Source organism: Alexandromys fortis, unplaced genomic scaffold (genome assembly GCF_014885135.2).
Source record: "Alexandromys fortis isolate MF-2015 unplaced genomic scaffold, M_Fortis_MF-2015_v1.1 scaffold_94, whole genome shotgun sequence".
NCBI classification, from domain to species: domain Eukaryota; kingdom Metazoa; phylum Chordata; class Mammalia; order Rodentia; family Cricetidae; genus Alexandromys; species Alexandromys fortis.
This window is the reverse complement of record NW_026067979.1, coordinates 3,478,570-3,497,998: the sequence shown is the minus strand read 5'-3', so window position 1 is coordinate 3,497,998 and position 19,429 is coordinate 3,478,570. Positions and strand designations below refer to the sequence as shown.

General features: G+C 46.4%; 1 protein-coding gene across 1 annotated transcript in view; it reads right to left on the bottom strand.

The window, feature by feature from the left end:
* Positions 1-9,997, bottom strand: part of Fech (ferrochelatase) — a 33,810-nt gene extending 23,813 nt beyond the window's left edge. Inside the window, exons 1-2 of the mRNA XM_050157973.1 lie at positions 9,826-9,997; positions 4,434-4,557 (exon numbers count right to left, since the gene is read on the bottom strand). Coding sequence (XP_050013930.1) covers positions 4,434-4,557; positions 9,826-9,892 — 191 coding nt within the window. The 5' untranslated portion in view covers positions 9,893-9,997. The remainder of the gene's footprint in view (positions 1-4,433; positions 4,558-9,825) is intronic.
* Between the last annotated feature and the right edge of the window lie 9,432 nt (positions 9,998-19,429).

The window sequence follows — 19,429 nt, the reverse complement described above, 5'->3', positions numbered from 1 at the left end:
AGGATCCCTGGTGGGACAGCAGTAGTAAGTGGGACTGCTTCCTCGGTCCTTGTTCTCTTGGAGGGCAGCAGCAATCATACGCCACACTCGTCCCCACGTTAAACCCAACACCTCAGCGCTCTGTACTACACCAGACTGTAGCAGTGAACTCAACTCTAAGACATTTTCATCTGCCCACCAAAGAGACTTCCCATCCGTTGCTCTCACCCCTCTGTGACCTGTCGCCTCATTCCTGGTGATCACTAATCTGTTCTTCTGGATCCTTCAAAGAACAGACTCACACAGCTATGTCTGGTTTCTTTCACTTAGGGCAAAATGTCCACAGTTTCTCCACATTACAATAAGAACCAGCACTTCATTGCTTTGACTGCTCAGTAACAGTCTACTCTATAGTTAGCTCCACCATTTGCCTTAAAAAACATTTTTATGTATCTTTGGCCATTCCACATATGTATCTGATGTGCTTTAATCCCCCCTAACCCCACAGAACCCCTTTTCTTGCTGAGAAGTCCCTGTCCTACTGCCACAGGTTTTAATTTGTTTGTGAGTGACACAATTCAGTTTGCTTTATTTGCATTCAGCCACTCGCTAGTGGCTACACCACTGAAGAAAGTGACTCCCTCTGCCCTAGGAACCACTAGTTTGAACTGACAATTACTCCTCCGGGAGGGGTGGGGCCTCAGGAACCCCTCTTCCATCTGTGCTAGATTACTACGAAAGAGCACAATCCTGAGCAGGTCTCGTACAGATAGCCACTGTGGGTGTGAGTGGAATGGCCTGCCGAGGCTGGACAGACTCCCAACGTACCTCTCCACTCTCTAGCTCTGACAATATTCCCACCTCCTCCTTCCAGTCACTCTTGATTTAAAAAAGAAAAAGAAAAAGAAAAAAGCAGAGAAATAACCAGCCAGAAGTTCTCCCCCAATACTACTATGAATGTTCCATGCCTGCATCAAGCCTCTTCTTGCTACAGAGACTGGCGTTCCACCTGGAGCCCATGGAAGAGATAAAGTAGGACCACTTTTCACCTGTCTGAGGCCAGTGTTTCTCAGCCTCCATACCCCTGGTGTTCTTGGAGGGAGAGTCCTTTACTGTCAAGGACTCTCCTACACAATGTAGTGTGTGGTAATATCCCTAGCCTCCACCTGCTGAGGGGACAGTGTTACCTGTCCTGGTTAGTATTTTGTCAACTTGGCCACAAACTAGAGTCGCTCAGGAAGAGGGTACCTCAGCCGGGAAACTGCCTCCATCACACTATCTGTGGGCGTGTCTGTCAGACATTTTCTTCATTAGATATTGGTGTGGGGTAGTGTGAACACTACACAGGTGACTCCAGATCCTATAAGAGAGGTGAGCAAACCATGGGGAGAAAGCCAGGAAGCGCCACTTCTCCATGGTTTCTGCTTTAGTTCCTGCCTTGAATTCCTGCTTTGGGTTCCCTGCAAGCCACATAAACCCTTTCCTCCCCAAACTGCTTTTGGCCAATGTTGTGTCACGGCGACGGAAACCAAGCCAGGCTAATTCCCCCCTTCAGCTGTGACAACTACAGATGTCTCCAGACCTGAGAGAGGGAAAGTCTAATCCTCTTCTTACTAAGGGGATTACACCAAGCAATTATACTTAGGAAGTTACAGAACTTTGTGTGGATATTCGGCACCTGTGTATCTGCACATGCGTGTGGGGTGCGGTGGGGAGGTGGCACACGTACCCAGCCGTGCACATAGACAGGCTGGAGACTGATGTCTGGTGTCTTCCTCTATGGTTTTCTACTTTGAGCTCATCAGTTCAGCTAGACTGGCTGGAGAGCAAGCCCTTAGGAGTCTCTTGCCCCACCCCCCAGCCTTGGGATTACAGACACACAAAGCTGTGCCCAGATTTTATGTGGGTATAGGGGCTTCAATTCACAACTGCTCAGCAGGCCCTTAACCCAGAATCACCTCCCTAACCCCTACCAAAGTTTTTCACCCAAAAATGCTACAATTACACTAACAGGGCTGTTGAGTTTCCTTGCTACCCACACACGCCAGATGCATCACCTGGTGAAGCTACAATCCCCCTTAATCTTCCTACTGAGACCACCCGTCTCACCCCCAAGTTCTTGTCTTTCACCCTCCAAACTCTGTGACTCCTAATAAATTAAGTGCATTTCCCCATGGATTGCTGCCAGTCAGCAGATTACTGGTTAAGGAAGCCCGACGTACCTAAGCCACAAAGGGCATCACTGTGCAAGCGGGATTTAGAACTGCGCTTTCCGTCTATAACACCTGAGCTCAGGGCAAGAGTGGCTCTAAAGCGGATGTCCCTCGGCCCTGCTCACGTTTTGCAAACCCGTGTTGGTTTTATACATGAAAGAGTCGCATATGATTTGAAAATGCCCCAGTCCGCGTAGCACTTAATTCGGAACTGTGTTGTGCATGAGGAGCTCTGCATTAGCCGGCCTCTGCCGGGTGCACAGGACGGCGTGCGAGGCTTTAATCAAGGGTCCTGTCTCTCGGCCCCTCAGACAGATCACACCTGAGACCAAGGGCGCACTGGCCAAGGCTCTCTTTGTGTGAACAGCAAGTATGCGCAGCAGCATGGATTTGAAAACTTGCTGGGAAAAGTTTAAACGCTTTGCATTTGGTACAGGCTGGGAACTTTCAAAGCACGAAGCTTTTCCTTTGAAATGTGCACAATAGGAGCCGAAACTCATCCGTCAGCACACAGTCTACGCTATCTAAGCAATGCTGATGGAAGGAAATAAAATCTCAGTTCTCCACTAAACCTACAAGATACCAGTGCCCCAAGGGTCTATGCTTCCTCTAGAATAGAATCCAGTGAACAATCTGCACCAAATTTACACAAACATACACATACACACACACACAGAGAGAGAGAGAGAGAGAGAGAGAGAGAGAGAGAGAGAGAGAGAGAAACAGACAGAGACAGGCAGGCAGAGAGAGATCAAGGGAGAGAGAGAGAAAGAGACACACAGAGAGAAAGCACACAGTGGGAACGCAGCTCCACTCGTGTCTGTCTTATCTTTGGCTGCCTTGACACTGTAACAGCAAAGGTGAGGAGCAGCAAAGGAGAAGGTGCCACCTAAAAAATAAACCTAAAAACAAAGTAACAACCAAACTCCTGATAAAAAGCCTGTGGACTCCTAAGCTAGTACAAAATATTAATTCTTCCACTCATACTAACAGTTTTCCAAGTCTTGAGGGACCACAGAGTACACAAGGTTCCATGTCCTGCTTGGCATGCCACGAGCCCAAGACACCTGTGCTTCCTACCCTACCCACTGACGACATCTTCTAGGAAGACAGAGATGAGAGGAAGGGACTTGGGACCTGTCCCTAATTCCATATCCTAAATCAACCTGTTTCTTAGCCTTCCATCAATAAAATATCACAATGAGATATCACAATGAAAAATAACAATCACAAAATGAAAACATTCATTCACATAGCTGTTCATGCTGGTTTGAGACTGTCCCCCATAAGCTGGGGCGTTTGGGTACTTGGTCCCTAAGTGGTGGCACTGTTTGGACAGGTTTAGCAGGTGTAGCTTTGCTGGATGAAGTATGTCACTGGAGCTGGGCCTCCAGACTGGTTCAAAGACTCACACTACTCCCAGTTTGCTTTCTCTGCTTCTTGTTTGCGGTGCAGGATGTGAGCTCTCTGATGCTGCTCCAGCCTCTGTAACCCTCTGGAACTGTAAGCCCAAGCACACTCTTCTATAAGTTGTATTTTATCACCGCAACAGAAAGGTAACTAATAAACTAATATACAGTTCTAGAATGGCGTCTTGTCTGGCAGGAAAGTCATGACGTCATCTAATTACAGCTACGTTCCTTCTTAGATCCGAACAACTTCCCCATATAAAACCTGCTCTTCTGTAACACAGACGAGGTCCTGTGGGCATCGGTGGCTTCTGTTGCTGAAGAGAACACTCAGCTACACCGTGGCTACAGAACTGCCTCTACCCATAAATACCAAGTGGGAAGTACACTCTATTTCCTTAATAAAGTACAAACCATAAAATGTCATTGATAATTATGCTCACTATGTTAAAAGCAAAAGGTAATAATGGTAGAATCTCCTCGAGAAGTTCTTGATAGGTTAGCTACTTTATGTCCTATACAAGGCATACATTTTACAGGCATAAATATATTCAGTTCATACACAGGCTTTCAGTATGCATACAGTTGATTTCATATATGACATATACTAGGGCCACATTCTTATGTGACTGAAGACTACCTTTAGCTGTATGTTCTATATTAATCCTTAAACCCATTATTTAGGAGCTGTTAAAAGGAAACAAAGAAAGAACATATATTGATAATAAATATACTGTACTTTCCCAGTCCCTCTTCCCCTAGGTTGCTTGAACCCACTTGCGTTTGTCATAATAGAAAACAAAAAGAAAGCCTTAGTTGAGCCTAAAGTTACCTCTTTTCTGGTTGAGCTTGAGGTTTTGCAGATTTGGCGTGATGCACTTTCTCTGTGGCAGCCGCTGCTGCTGCACCGGACTGGCACCTCCACGGCTGACAGGCCCTCGAGCTGCCATGCGCCACTGTGACAAAATTAAAGTGCGAGCATGAAATCTAGCTGGAAAGTAATTTCTTTTCAAGGGGTCCTCAGGCCATAATTGCTAGCTTTAAATTTTAAAACGGTACCACGGCAGAGGTCACTTCCCCAGAATCTCTGTAGGCAGGTAAAACATGGAGGACTCCTTTCTCTAGTGGGCTGGGGTGCAGGTTCCTTCTCCCAGGGTGGTGTAATCTTTTTAGAAGGCACACACACCTTCTCACCCTGCCCTGGCTGCAAATTTTGCTCAGATCTCATCCCTTGAACCGCTGCACACTCAGAATCTTTCCACCCGTGGGACAGAGCTGATCATGGGGAAGGTGAGGAACTACTAACATATTTAGAGTAGAAACTGAGCCCAGTTCCCAACTAACTGTCGATCCAGTTTCTGTCTTCAAGCCTTCTGGGATTTCGGTCTTCAGCGATGGGAATCCCAGAATCGCCCTGTGCTCTGACAATAAGAAAGGGCAAGAACGCACCCACGAGCTGTAGAATAGCTCAGAACCCAATACTCTGCATAACAGACCAGGTTCCCAGGGCTGATAGCTCAAGCATTTCCTCCCCTCTAAGCTCCACAGCTAATTCCAGAGTCTATGCAGCTCCCTCCCTGCATCTCTCCTCCATAGGGCAGATGCTGCCATCCAGATAAGCAGTTGGTGGCCTTCAGGGTGGCCAAGGGGTAGTAGGAAAGAGATGCTGGTGGGAAGAGAAGCAGGGAAGCTTGAGGGTCAACATTCTCAAGGCCTCTTCTCCACAGGGATTTAGGAGAGTCCAAGACTTCATCCCTCCAGGTGGTTAGAAGGGTCTATCGGTTAGGGACAGGACTTGCTATTCTATGTGCAATACACAGGGCCCTGTGTGTACCCTTGACCTGGGCTCCACAAGAGTAGGTGGTGGTCCAGGAAAAGAACTGAACCAAGGAGTACATGTGCCATACTGAGTTGTACCATGAAGTATTGGTCCTTAAATAATCGTAAAACTAAACTGAAACCACAAGTTAGAACTGAGGAAGATAATAAGGCTACTGTGTGGCCTCCTCCTTCTGTCTCCTAACACCGGGTTAGAAACAAGTCTGGGACCAGTCATCTTCTGCCTGGATTCTCCTCTAAGCACCCTGATGAGGGCAAAGTTCAGGCTGGATCAAATAGGTCTGACCTAAGTTCAGCTCTCCCCTTTGTAGCAGTGTGACCTGGGTCAGACTATGATCTCACAGAGCCTTAACTCCCCCCTCTGTATCACAATGAACTCAGAGGATTTAAAAATCAAGAGAGACACTCTGTAGCATCTGCCATGTGGCAGGGGCTACTACAATATTAGTATAATAGTTTCATTTGGAAGCTTCTAGAGAAAGCAAGCATGCCTGCTCTAACTTCTTTAAATCACCCAAATGGGAACCAAATAAAGGAAAATGGGACTCCCAGGTCACCTAGACTTCTTTCTATCCAGATAGTACACATTCACAAGCTGGTGCGTGTCTGTGACCAGAGCACTCAGCAAGCTGAGGCAGGAGGATCTTTAGTTTGAGACCATCTGGGGTTTGAGCCAGATCTTGCCTCAAAACCAATAAATAAAAGCAGATGGCGCACAATCCCAGCAGAGCCCACTACACGAGCTTACGCTGGGGAGGCCTTACTAAATCAAGGCAGAGTGGAAAGATGGATGTTAAGAAGCTCAGTTCCACTCAGATGAGCCTCAAACAACCTGCACCCCTGTTTCAGACAAGTTTAATTAACTGCATGGTGAGATTTAACCAGGGATTCAATCACGTGCAACGTCTCCAAGTCCCTGCATGAACAAAATTCCATCAGACCCTATGGGGTATGAGGACAGAATTCTAACTGATGGTCCTAAATAGGATTCCTTTCTGTGAACCTAACAAAAGGAAAGGTGGGGTAGGACTAGATTCCCCAGCTAGTGCATTACGGTTTCCTAGTACAAGTCAGGCCTCTGCGTCTCTGGCTGACCAAATTTTGGTACTGATAAGGGATCCTTCCTACTGTGACTCAGGATTAACATACCTATCAAGGACATCTTAAAACATCCCTCTCTGGACTGGACTATTAGAGATACTGAAGGCACGAGGAGCAGGTGGTCAGAGAAGATTACAGAGGAGGAGAGTATGCTCAAGGTGTTAGATGCTTGTATGAATATATCACAGAGAAACCCATACAAACTGCACAAATTACATATACTAACTAAAATTAAATAGGATCCCACACTATCTTAGAAGCAGGGACTGTGGGAGCAGGGGGACTTGCCTTCCAGTTGTGGACAGTTATTCTGATTTTTGTTGTCCCAAAGGATTGTAACAAGGAATAGGAAAAGACTGTCCTATATGGCCATGGTAGGAGAACTTACAGAAACAATGCAATTTCTGAACCATTAAAAATTAAATACATTGGGACTGGAGAACTCAGGGGTTAATAGCACTGGCTACTCTTGCAGAGGACCTGCGTTCAGTACCTAGCACTCACATCTGGTAGCTTAGAAACAACTGTACCCCAGTTCCAGATCTCATGCCTGGGGTACCTCATATGCACATATCCCCACACACAATTAAAAAACAACTTTAAAGCCAGGCAGTGGTGGTGCATGCCTTTAATCCCAGCACTTGGGAGGCAGAGGCCAGGTGGATCTCTGTAAATTCGAGGCCAACCTGGTCTACAGGAGCTAGTTCCAAGATAGGCTCAAAAACCAACAGAGAAAACCTGTCTTGAAAAGACAAAACAAAGCAAAACAAAACAAAAATAAACTTTGAGCATATCATGAAAAAAAATTTCATGCATGGCTGCTGTTACATATATTGCAAAAAAGAAGCAGAAGACGTTATGGATGTGTATATGTATCTTAGGCCTAAAAAAAAAAAGATGGGGATTTGGAGAGATGGCTCGGTGGTTGACACACTTGCTGCTCTTGCAGAGAACACAAGATTGGTTAGCACTCATTGGGTAGCTCAAAATACCTGTACTTCAGCTCCAAAGGGATCTGACCCCTCTGGCCTCTGCAACAATCTGTAGTCATATGCACATACCCACACGCAGACACACAATTAAAAATAAATTTTTAAAAAGATGGAATTGAACAGAAAATCATTGAATGCATAATAAACCACAATTTTGTATATTGGAAAATATACAAGACAAAATAAGAAGTGATCATGAAAGATAAAAGTTTAATTTCTGCATAAAATCTTAAAAACCCAAATTACAAAACCAAAAAAAGAAAACGTGCATAAATCTAATAGAATTCTTGTGTGTGTGTGTGTGTGTGTGTGTGAGTGTGTGTGTCTGTGTTTGTGTCTGTGTGGTGTATGACACACTGGAGGAAGAATCTTACTACTTCTAAAAGGTAAAAACATAAAACTGTTTTTTCCAGTTTCATTTCCAGAATTCAGTTGCAGAAAGACACAGTTTTCTCTTAGCTAATAATATTAATCTTTTCCTGTCCACCAAAAATGATAAAAGTACTGTAATACCGTCTTTAAAAACTGGCATGTGAGCAGTTAACCCAGAAACTCACAACTAGCTAAAGTGCACAGCCACAAATGGTGACATCTCAGCCCCTACCCACAAAAGGCTGCGGGGACACAGCAGAAGAGGGAGCAGAAGCACTGTAAGAGCCAGACACTGTAGAGAACTAGGGCAAAACCTGGACGGGTCAAGACTGCTACCCTCCCGACCTCATTGCCTCTGTGGTTGCTGCACAAGATTTGCACAAGATCAAGCCAGTCAACTGTCCATCACGGTGTGGGGAGGGGCTCCTGAGCCCCAACTGAGCTAAGGAGCGATTATCAATCAATGGCTGCTGGAGAGGGAAGGGTTAGGTTCTTTTTTAAGGAATGGCTCCTGATAGGTCGACCATGCAATGGTTCTCAACCTGTGGGTTGCAGCCCCTTGGGAGTCAAACAACCCTTTCACGGGGTCACCTAAGACCATTGGAAAACAGATATTTTACATCACAATTCTTAACAGTAGCAAAATTACAGTTATGAAGTAGCAATGAAAATTTTACGGTGGGGGGGGGTGGTCGCCCCAGCATAAGGAACTGTACTAAAGGGCCGCAATGTTAGAAAAGTTGAGAAGCACTACTCTAGCAGGTGACTCCAAACCCATGGGTATTTGGGTAGCATAAATTGAATTTACCAGTTAAGGGTGGGGGAGAGAAGACAGGAAGTTGGTGGGGAGTGGGCTTGAATCTGGAAGGAGTTAGGGGAAAGAGTTGGAGGCGAATATGATCAAAATAAATTGTTTGCACAGATGAAATTCTCAAGGAATAAAAATATTTTTCCCCCAAAGCATTGGATCCTGTAACACAGCTGGAGCCGAGATAAACTGCGGTCTCTGAATCCTCTTACTCGGTTACTTCTGACTTACACCAAAAAAAATTTCTTTTCTCCTATTACTTCATGACCTCCAGTCTTGGGTTTGCTAGACTTTCTTGGCCACGGGAAAGATGGTAAAGGATTAATTTGGTACTTCCTTTACTGGCATGTCCTTATCTTAAAGGTAATATCTTTTGTTTCCCAGTGTCCTAAGAGAGCTGATCTTCAATGTACCTGATTGTCTTCTAACAAAAGCACTTGCAATAACGTGTGGATGCTCGGAGTATATTTTCTCTACCTGAAGTAGATGCCAAACTGACAAATTAGGAAACTCCTTTGAAATGGGTCAGGTCTAGTCACCATTCAAATTCGTTAAATGTCTAGAGCCGAAGTCTTTTACATCAGTTAACTGAGGAGCTCTCTGCTGCCTAGTTCACACGCGTCCTAATCTTCACAGCAAATAAGCGAGTTTGGCGAGATTGGGACCCTGGCTCAAAGTGTCCTTGCTCAATTCGGCCCAACTGAGTGTGTCCCACCCAGGGTCCCACCAGCTCATCTAGTGGGTACACACATTAGCGAGGTGTACCAGCAACACTTGAGATCTCACTTATCCTCTAAATATCCCACGCAAAACTCTAGTCCGTACGTCCCCACAGTGGGTCCTTCTACCCAGAAGCCATGGCATTGGCCTGGGCGGAGCAGCAGTGGACACCGTGATCGTCACCAGCAGGGAGCGAACTGCAAGGCAGATGCCAACAGTAATGGTGACAACGACTCCCCTGAATCTCTAGGTGTCGGGTCCTTCAGAGACCTTCCCTCCGGTAATCACTAATTCCAGCTACCGCTCGAGGCCCCCAGCTGACCCGGGCGACTCGAACCCGCGGCTTCCCGGCCGCTCCTAGCGGTCGCGATCGCAGACACAACCCCACTTACGCGGCTCGCGGAGCAGCGAGCCCGCAGCCCGCAGGGCCGCAGCCAGGTTGGCGCCGGCAGAAAGCATTTCCGGGACGGCCAGGGATCCTCGGCAGCGGCGAAACAGCTAGGCCCGGCGAGCGCCTACCCGGCTGCGCTCGCCAAACGCTCCCGCACATTCGCCAGGCGACAGGGGCGGGGCCAGCAGGAGTCCGCCCTGGGGGTGTGGTTAGGGGCGGGGCTTGTAGGCCCGACTGGCCAGGTGCTGCTGGCTGGAAGCTGGGACAGGCCAAGGGATTGTGGCTTGGAGATTGGCTCCTGCCACCACGCATCAGCGCATCCCTCTAGGTCCCCGTGCTATCACGGGTCCCGGTAGGTCTGCAGCGCCGGAGGACCTTTCAGTCTGCCATCCTGGACGAAACTGAAACGGCAGCCACGACTCAGCAAAAAGACTTTCTGGACGTTTCCATACTGTCCTTAGGCTTCTGCCCAGGCTTCTGCCTCCCTTTCCCAGTTTGGTTGCTTCAATACTCTATCACAGTGTAGACCCTTTCAGCTTGTTTCCAGAGCAGAAAGAGAGAGTGTGGGAGGGTGTGTGTGTGTGTGTGTGTGTGTGTGTGTGTGTGTGTGTGTGTGTGCTTTCTTCAAAGCACCTTTCTGCAGCAGAGTTTAAGACAAAGGAACCAGCTTAACATTGCTGGTGAGGGCATTAGGAAGGGTGGAGGTCAGGAAGGCAGATGCAGACCCGATTAGGAAGGGGCTATGGGGAGACAAGATAAGCAGAACAGACAGAACATTTCGAAAGACTGAGTGCCCTAGGAAGGGGGACCGGTAGGGCAAGGCTGACGGAACAAGTCCTCCTGGAGGCTTAGGGGAAGGATGGGAGGAAGGGAAGGAGAGAGAATGAAGAAGGAAGGCAGGAGCCCAGATAAACCTGACCACTGGTGGCTAAAACCTGAGCTCTTGGCTTTACTAGTTTATTGTGTTTCTAAGACGGATGTAAAATGTAAATGTATTACAATTCATGTAACTGACAGGATTACCTCTGTGTGCATTCTCCCCTTGGGACTGAGGATTGAGCCCAGAGCCTCGCACACGCTGGGCATGTGGCCTGTCTCTTTGTACATCTCATTTTGTGTCAGGGTTTTGTAAGTTGCCAGGGCAGGCCTTAAGCTTGCTATCTTCCTGCATCAGCCTCCCCAGTAGCTGATCTTGCAATAGTGAGCCACCGGACCAAGTCCTTTGGCAATTCTTGACTTCAAAAATCAAATGGTACTAGAGATTGCCCTGTAGAGAACCTGTGGGAAATTTAGGGGATAGAGGCAGATAAGGCAGAGACTGGTTTCTTGAGGGGGCTGCTTCCTTTCTTATGAGAAGGTGGAGGTGAGGGAAAATACCTGCAGAGGAACAAACATCTAGACAAAACAATAACAGAAATGGGAGGACCCAGGGCTCTTATAAAACACGGAGTCTAGCCAAATCCCTATTGTAATGAACACCCATCTTTACAAGGTGACCTTTATGGTCATCTAAAGCTGAAACTTCTCTAAAGTTCATCTAGAAAATGAACTACGGAGGCTCCACAACACACTTGGAAATGCTGTGCTCGGTGACTCAGGGCGAGGCCACAGGTCTGGTCTGTGAGACTTCTCTTCTCTCACCTCTGGGAGGCCCTGAAGGAGTCATTCCGCCACCCTGGGTGCTGAGCACTCCTGCTAAGTGGAGATAACAGGGCTTTCTTGGCCCCTCCCAGAGACGAGCTAATGATTAGGGAGGAGACGAAATGCCGCCACTTCCCACAAAATCTCCAGCTGAGACAGCCACATTTTATGTGTGACCAGAAAGCAGAAAAGAATTGACAAAAATGTTTTATTCGACATTAATCCAACATCGTTTCAAAAAATGAATGAGCACGATTTCTTTCATTTTATTTGTTTGCTGACTGAAAAACTCAAGATTTTCTGTGCACAAAGCTTCTTGATGGGCATATTGGGGATTCGAGCGTTCTAAAAAGACGGCAACACTTGGGCTGGTGAGAAGCGGTTCATCAGATAAAGTGCTGGCTGTACAAACCCAACCACCTCCGATTCCTGGAATCCACGATGGAAGGGAAGCAGCAACTCCTGAGAGCTGTCCTCTGACCTCCACACATGTGCCACAGCACTGAGTGAGAACACACGCCAGAAACAAGCAAATCTTTGTGATCTTGAGCTATTTTTGTAATCTGTGTCTAGGCAGGCCTCGAACCCCTGAACCTGACACCTTGCTGCCTCGGCATCCCCAGGAGCTGGAATTATAGGCCTGCCTGAGTCACCAGGCTGAGCCCTTTTGCTAATTCTTGACTCTGGTAACAAAAACAGTACTTTTTTTAGGTTGCCCTTATATCAAATATAACAGATTCCAAGTGAATGGTTTATTATTATTATTATGATGATGATGAAATAAAAGCAAATAAAATGTACTTCATATGATTTCTATGTAAAGCTGTCCAGTGGTGGTGCATGCCTTTAATCCCCAGAACTCCAGAGGCAGAGGCAAGTGGATCTTTTGAGTTTGAGGTCAGCCTGATCTACAGAGAGAGTTTCAAGGCTGACAGAAAAAAAGCAGGTGTATTTTGCTTTTTTATTTTCTTGAGACAGTGCCTCCTCCAGCCCATGTGGGCCTTGAACTTACTACGTAGCTGAGACAATCCTGAACTCATTGGTCCTCTGGCTTCCACCATTTAAGCACTGGGATTACAAACACATACTCCCACACTTCAAAAAGTTCCTCCTGGGCATAGTGCACGCACCTTTAATCCCAGCACTTGGGAGGCAGGCAGAGCTCTGTGAGTTTGAGGCCAGCCTGGTCTACATAGTGATTCCAGGACAGGACAGCCAGGGCTATATAGAGAGATCCTGTCTCAAGAAACCAAAAACAAACAAAATACATCGTTCTTAGTCCAGAAGTTGTGAACTCTGGATTCAGGGTTACAGAACATTTTACAAAGTGCTTGAAAGGTTAAAGAAGTGAGATTTATAGATATTTGCATATACATATAAACTACTTCTCCTCTCCCTAATGAGATTTACATAGATTTGCATATATATGCTTCCCCTCCCCCCCCCACCAGCTTGCGTTTTAAGCAAAATTCTCTACCAATTCCATTAACAAACAGAAGGCTGAAAGATACAGGCTTTGTGTTGACTGAGATAAGCCGCCAGGGAGAAGATTTGTCTGAGCCCCTGTGACTTAATTAGTGAATAAAGCACTCGCCTGTCACAAACAACACTCTGGAGTTCAGCCTGGAGTTCTAAATAAAATGAATCTGTTGGTTTCAGCTCAGTGCTTCAGGGAAGGGGGGACTCCCCTAATTCATTATTTGCAGTGATTGGCACTTCTGAGCTACACAAACTAAATTTATATAACTCCACTCGGTCTCCTTAATCAGAAAAGGACTGGGGGAAGGGCTTCCGTGCGAGAGAAAACAGCAGTTCCACGTGACAAATGGGGAGCCTGGAACCATCACTCTGGAAGTCTGAGCCATTGTCCTCACAATTAAGACCTAAGCCACCAAATCCGGACCCAACTGCAGCACGCTTTGCCTGAACCACAAGGAAGACTGTCCGGAGTCCATCTGTGCTCACACTCACTGTGTGTGTCCACAGTGAGAAAAGTGCTGCCCCAGGTAATGTGGGGGATAAAAGTGTGTAAAGGTTCTAAAGGAACTTGTACGTACGTGCAAGTAGCTCATTTACGAGACAAGGATGAAGGCAGAGCCACCGCCAAACACCTAATGTATGGAACAGAACCCACGTGGAACGAACATTCTAGGTCACTTAGGCAGCTGTCTATGGAAAACACAAAGATACACAATATAAAGACAGGTCATGGCTAGGGGCCAGGGAGGAAAGCAAAGAAGGCAGAGGAATGCAGAGAGGCCGGAACTGCTACTTTCTGTAGACGCGGTCTGGTGTGAATTGTGCCAAGGTGAAACAGGAAGACCTCTCTCTGCAAGTGAGACCTGAGCAGGGGTTCTGGAGCTTGCATGAGGAAGGGACCAGCAAGGATGGGGACCCCTTTGAAGCCTGCATTAGTTTCCTTTGTCAGTTGGACAACGTCTCAAAATTTTGCTGGTTTTTTTTTTTTTTTTTTTTTTTTTTTTTTAAACTCTGGAATTTAGAAACCTTCCATTAAGGTATCAACAGGGCCACAAGCCCCCTGTCCATCCTGGTCACTCCCTATCTTCTGGTAGGGTGACCGACAGGGCTTTGAATACCTGAACACTGGAACCAACTAACCCCATAGTCCAATTTTGAGTACATAGGTAAAGACGCTTATTTCCAAATAAATACATACATGCAGGATCTGGGAGTTAGAACATCAGCTTCTTTTAGGGGTCATGAGAGACCTGCAAGGAGGTCTCGTGGCCTGAGCAGAGTGAGGCTTGAGGTGAGGTGAAACCAAGGCTTTTGATGGACTAGGACTTTGCAGGTGGTGAGGGGTCTTTGGCATGGCCTTCTGAACTGCCTTCCCGCAGCACTGACACACGTGAGTTCCTAAGAGTTCCTTTTCTCAGTCATAAGGACAAAATGGGAGCACCTGGACTGAAATTAAGCCAGGAGAGGGGAGCTCATGCCTTCAATTCCAGAACTCCAGAGGCAGAGGCAGGCAGAACTCTTAGGAGTTCGTGGCCAGCCTAGTCTACGGAGCTAGTTCCAGGACAGCCAGGGTTACATAGAGAAACCGTGCCTCGAAACAAAACAAAACAAAACAGACACACACCACACACACACATGTGACTAAACACATTATTATCACTTTTTGTGAGCTGCTATTTGTGAGGTGCCTTTGTCCCCATTTCCACACCGGCAAAGGGGTGTCCACAGAGCCTGTCTGTGTCCTCTTGCCAGCAGCCCAGGGATGTCCCGAGTCTTAAGCAGACTGATGTTATTTTCTTGGCTTCAGTCTTGCTCTTTGAAGGTGTGTCAATTTGCAATCCCCTCTTCCCAGGAGGCTTTTACTCCCTCCCAGAACTGTGCAAACCCCAAGCTCCTTTTGCTATGGGCTAGAGAGCCAGGTTTCTGGAATTTTCTACAGAAGAGCCAGGCGTCTGAGTCCCCTAGCTCCACCATCCCGCTTTTATGTGGATGCCCTGGAAGATATGTTCGCCTGTAAGCAGCAAAGCAGCACACTTAGGACGTGTGCACTGGTCTACGGATGCGCTGCTAAAAGTCCCTCAGCGTTTTCGCCGGGGTCAGTTCTTACCCGGCCCCAACTCTAACCTAATAGCTCTGGCTTTGATGCTACCTCCACTCTTTCACGCAATTCTGTCTCCCAGAGCTGTCCTTTTCACATTCAGCTAAGAGAGGAAGCATTAAATGTATCCATTGAATCTATTTACAGTGGGGGACAAAGGGGCGAGCGGGAAGTTTCACTGACTTCAGGCTCGGAGGGCTACAGAATGCTCACCCGAGGGCTATTAGTGTTTACAAGAGGAGCTGTCAGCATGGCAGACTTGAGCAGCTGAGGCAGGACTGCCTAAAGTAGCAAGGCCCTGTCTCAAAACACAAACCACAGAAATGATGTTACAAGAGAAGACTGGAACATGCTGAGCCTGAGGAGACACTGGCGACACAGGGAAAAGACACAAGCCCTGTCTTTAATGATTCCTCCATGACTGTCCCGTCTCCGTGAGCACACAGCCCTTGGTGATCATCTAAAGACTGTCCAAAACTAACAGTCCGAGGTCCATTTACTCAATGCTGCACCCTACCCCCGTTCTAATACCTTGATGCCAAAGCAAACATAACAAAGACATTCTCGAAACTTACCAGGTATGAACCCGTGACTACACAAAACCGAACAGACCCAACTCTTTGGTCTTGCAACATCCTGTTCGGACTACTGGAGAGACAGCATTCTGCCGTCATCAGTCACCTAAACTCCCTTGCCTAAAGATAAAAGGAGCTTGAGACACATCCCCCTAGAGGTGGTCTTTCAGGACCCAAGCTCTTATTTGTCTTGGGTTTGCTTCCTTCCCAACAACCTGTCCTTGAATCACTGGGCTCTTCCTGAGCAAGTCAACAGACGCGGGATTTTAACCATAGCTGTAAGGAACGTTAGCCTAGTTCTTGGCTCATCCCCACCTTTGCCAAAGGAATTGCTGATTTTTAAAAAGAGGGTCTCCACTGAATGTCTAGACCCTGCCAATCACTGACTCACTCACTAAGCACACTCTTTGAAAGGTGATCCCGCCCTGTTCCTCAGAGGAGGGAAACACCTGTGCAGAGGACCCGAGTTGCCTGAGGCCGCAGAGCCAGGGCAAAGCTGGTGTTTGAAGCTAGGTGTGCCAGTGTTCCCCAAGTGGAGGCTGTTCCATTCTCCCAAAATACAACTCAAAAGATAAAATGCTAACAGGGGCAGGGGCCAGAGAGCACGCGCGGAGTTCACGGCCAGCATCATGAATTTATCAGCATGGAGGACCACAGCTGAGAACCTAGGAATTCAGATTGAAAGCCGAGCTGGGATGCACCATGGAAATTCCATTCAATAATCACAGTCCAAGGACAAAGCCTCTCAGATTCCCAAGACCCACGTAACCGTCACCTACAATCTTTAATTTTCATAGATTTACAACATTTGTCTTCGTTCCTTGCCAACCTGCGCCACCCAACAGTTAATGATTGCGTATTCCTCTCCTTCCTTCATTCTGATTTGTGTGCTCAAATAAAGAATTGTGACCTCCGGGTAAAGACGGGGCTTACACACAGATTTAGCTTCACTTTGGCCCAAACCCCACCAAAATCTCCACAGAGGTCTTAGAATGGCGGGGGTGGGGGTCCTTTCTGTTCTCAAGCACAAATCAAAAATAAAGAGGGAAAGAACACTACAGGAACAGAATTTTAGAAGCTAGAGGGCAGGTGAATCAATATTTCATGGTTCAGCCAGCCGAAGAAAAACTGAATTGTAAGCTGGCCATTCTAAAATAAGAACCATTTAGATTTAGACAACAGAATCCCTAGTGGCTAGGACTGGCGGCAGCAGGTGCCTTTGGAAGTGGAGATGAGAAAAACATGCTATAATGAGATGGATTAAAAGTCCCTGAGAGCAGCTGTCAGATGCCCAGGTTCCCACTCTGCGGTGGGGCGGCGCCCCCATCTCATGACCAAGTGAAGACTGCATTCCTGGACAAGTTGTGCAGGTTCTAGGGAAAAGCGGTAGACAGCCCAGGGGACTTTTACAGGAAGAGGTAACAGAAAGATTACCAGTATGTCTGGATGTCTTCGGGGATTGAATCAACTGAATAAATCCTGATATTAATTGTAAGGAGAACGAAAAGGCACAGAAGGCAAGGTAACTGCAGTTTACTACATATCCAACAGAAACGGTAACTCGACTGAGCTGGAAGGATGGAGACATGAGGTGCACACGGGAAAGTACGGTTCTTGTTTGCCAAAGAGTGAATGACGTCTAAAATGAAGCACCATGCAGAAGAGCAGGCGGGCCAGCAGCATGGAGGTAAATTTAAATTAAGCTAAACTTCGACAGCTTCCATGTCTTAAAGCTGGTGCAACGTCAGCTAGCTGAACCTTCGCTCCAGAACTTGGTGTTCACTCATGACTGCATTTAATTCTGATCAAGCTATCAGCCTAACGATCCCCCAAATAAGAAACTGTTAGCGTACGAGTCACTACATTGAACGATTTAAGATGGTATGAGTTTTGGTACCTGAATGTCATGTCGTCTTTTTTTCTCGAAGGCATGAGAGACACACACGATGCTAAGGCAGTTTAAATAACCCAGCCTTTTCCCAGTATTCCCACCTCAACTAGAGATGACAGAGTTCATAAGGACTGAAATATTAGTGTAAGAACAGAACCTAAAGGTTCATTTGAGTAACTGTTGGAATCATCCCACACCAGTTTTAATTGGGAATTTTCAAAAAAAAAAAAAAAAAAAGGCACCATCCATAAATCCAGATTCAGCTAGTCTAGTGTAAAATCCAAGCACTGGTATTTATAAGATCCTTGGGTAATTTACAATATGCATCCAGGGTTACTCATAACAGAAGTGAACTATTCTCTATATATGTAAGAAGACATTTTTAGGATGTTACACACAAGGTGGGAAGGAGATAAAGAGAAATTTGAATTGCTAAAAATGGTTGAAGGACGCATAAAGACAACTGATAGTATATCTAGGTGCTTCTTGGCATACAGGTTACTCCCCCACAACCCTAGCAAAAGCTAAAAACACCACAGGTAGAAAACGTACTTTCTATACCTTATCATAGTGTGGCCTCGCCTACACACATACTCAGCGCACCGAGCTCACAGTCGGGCAAATCCTCTAGCATATGGCATATTTTATAAGCATTTAACACCTGCAGCTTGTTGACTATTAAAGATGAAAAGCAAAATGCTTTCTAGGCTAATCTTTCATATCACTGCATAAAGCCAAACACTGAGCTATCCTCAACCGGGCACTGCTGGAGTATAACTGCTCATTCCTCTGAGCAGGTCTACTACACAAGATGTGAAAAGCTTTCGATGCGACCACCACAGGCCTGAGAGGACAGAGCCCTCAAGTAGGAGCCTAGGAGAGCAGGATCTAGAACCAGAGATGTCCGGACCCTGGTCCTCCACAGGAATGAAGGGCTGAGATCTTCAGAGCAGAGCGAGAACCACAGGAGAAAAATGACAAAGCCATAAGTGGATTCGTAATCATTCACACTCGGTTCATTGGTCCCAGGTCACCACAACCCGATGCCTGAGCTCACCTAGTCTGGCTCCGGTTCAGTATTCTAATTATCGGCCTATTTACACAATCAGCATTCAAGCTAACAGAGCCTAACCTCTTCCCCTAAATTTTGGTCATGAAGCTAACTAAGTACAGCTCACTGACATTCTTTCAATACTCGGCCACAAACGCCTCGCTTCCATCTGCCATTTTACTTATTTGCAAAATAGTAGGAAATTAATGGATTTAAAACAACAAAAGAGTGCAAAACAGTTCTAACTAGGACACAAGAGTCTAATTTAAAAACCCATTCTTTCACTAGCATGTAACTCCACTCACACTAAATTCAGAATCTAATAATCACGACAAACAGATTCAAAAAATGCAGAAGATATAAAATATGAGGCAGAGATTTCAGCTTTGAGAAAACAAGCCAGAGAATTGGTCTGACAAGCGTTTATTTATTGATTGCTGGGAATACAGCCCATCAGAACACATGGCATGCATCTGGGGAGGAACGAATCACCTGCACTGGGACCATGCAGTAAACCTACCAGGATCCTGTCGGGCAGCGCAGATGGTACCCAGCGCTGGGTGGGTGACTTAGCTGCCTAATGGTGGCTAAGGTTCCAGGTGCAAATCCTTTGGGAACATATTTTCTTTTCATTACTCGGAATTACAACAGAACAGGGAAGCCGAGCCTTACCCTGCTCTCAAATTGAAAGCTGAGGAGTTACTTGGGATCATTTAAACAACCCATCATCCAAATCAGGTTCATTGTAAATTTTAACTCAATCCCTTTATAAATTTTTTCCTACCAATTCATGCCCCTCAGAATCAGAAGCACTGTGTGAATTTAGAAAAGATTAATAGCGAATGTAAGACTATGGTATTCGATTCCAGT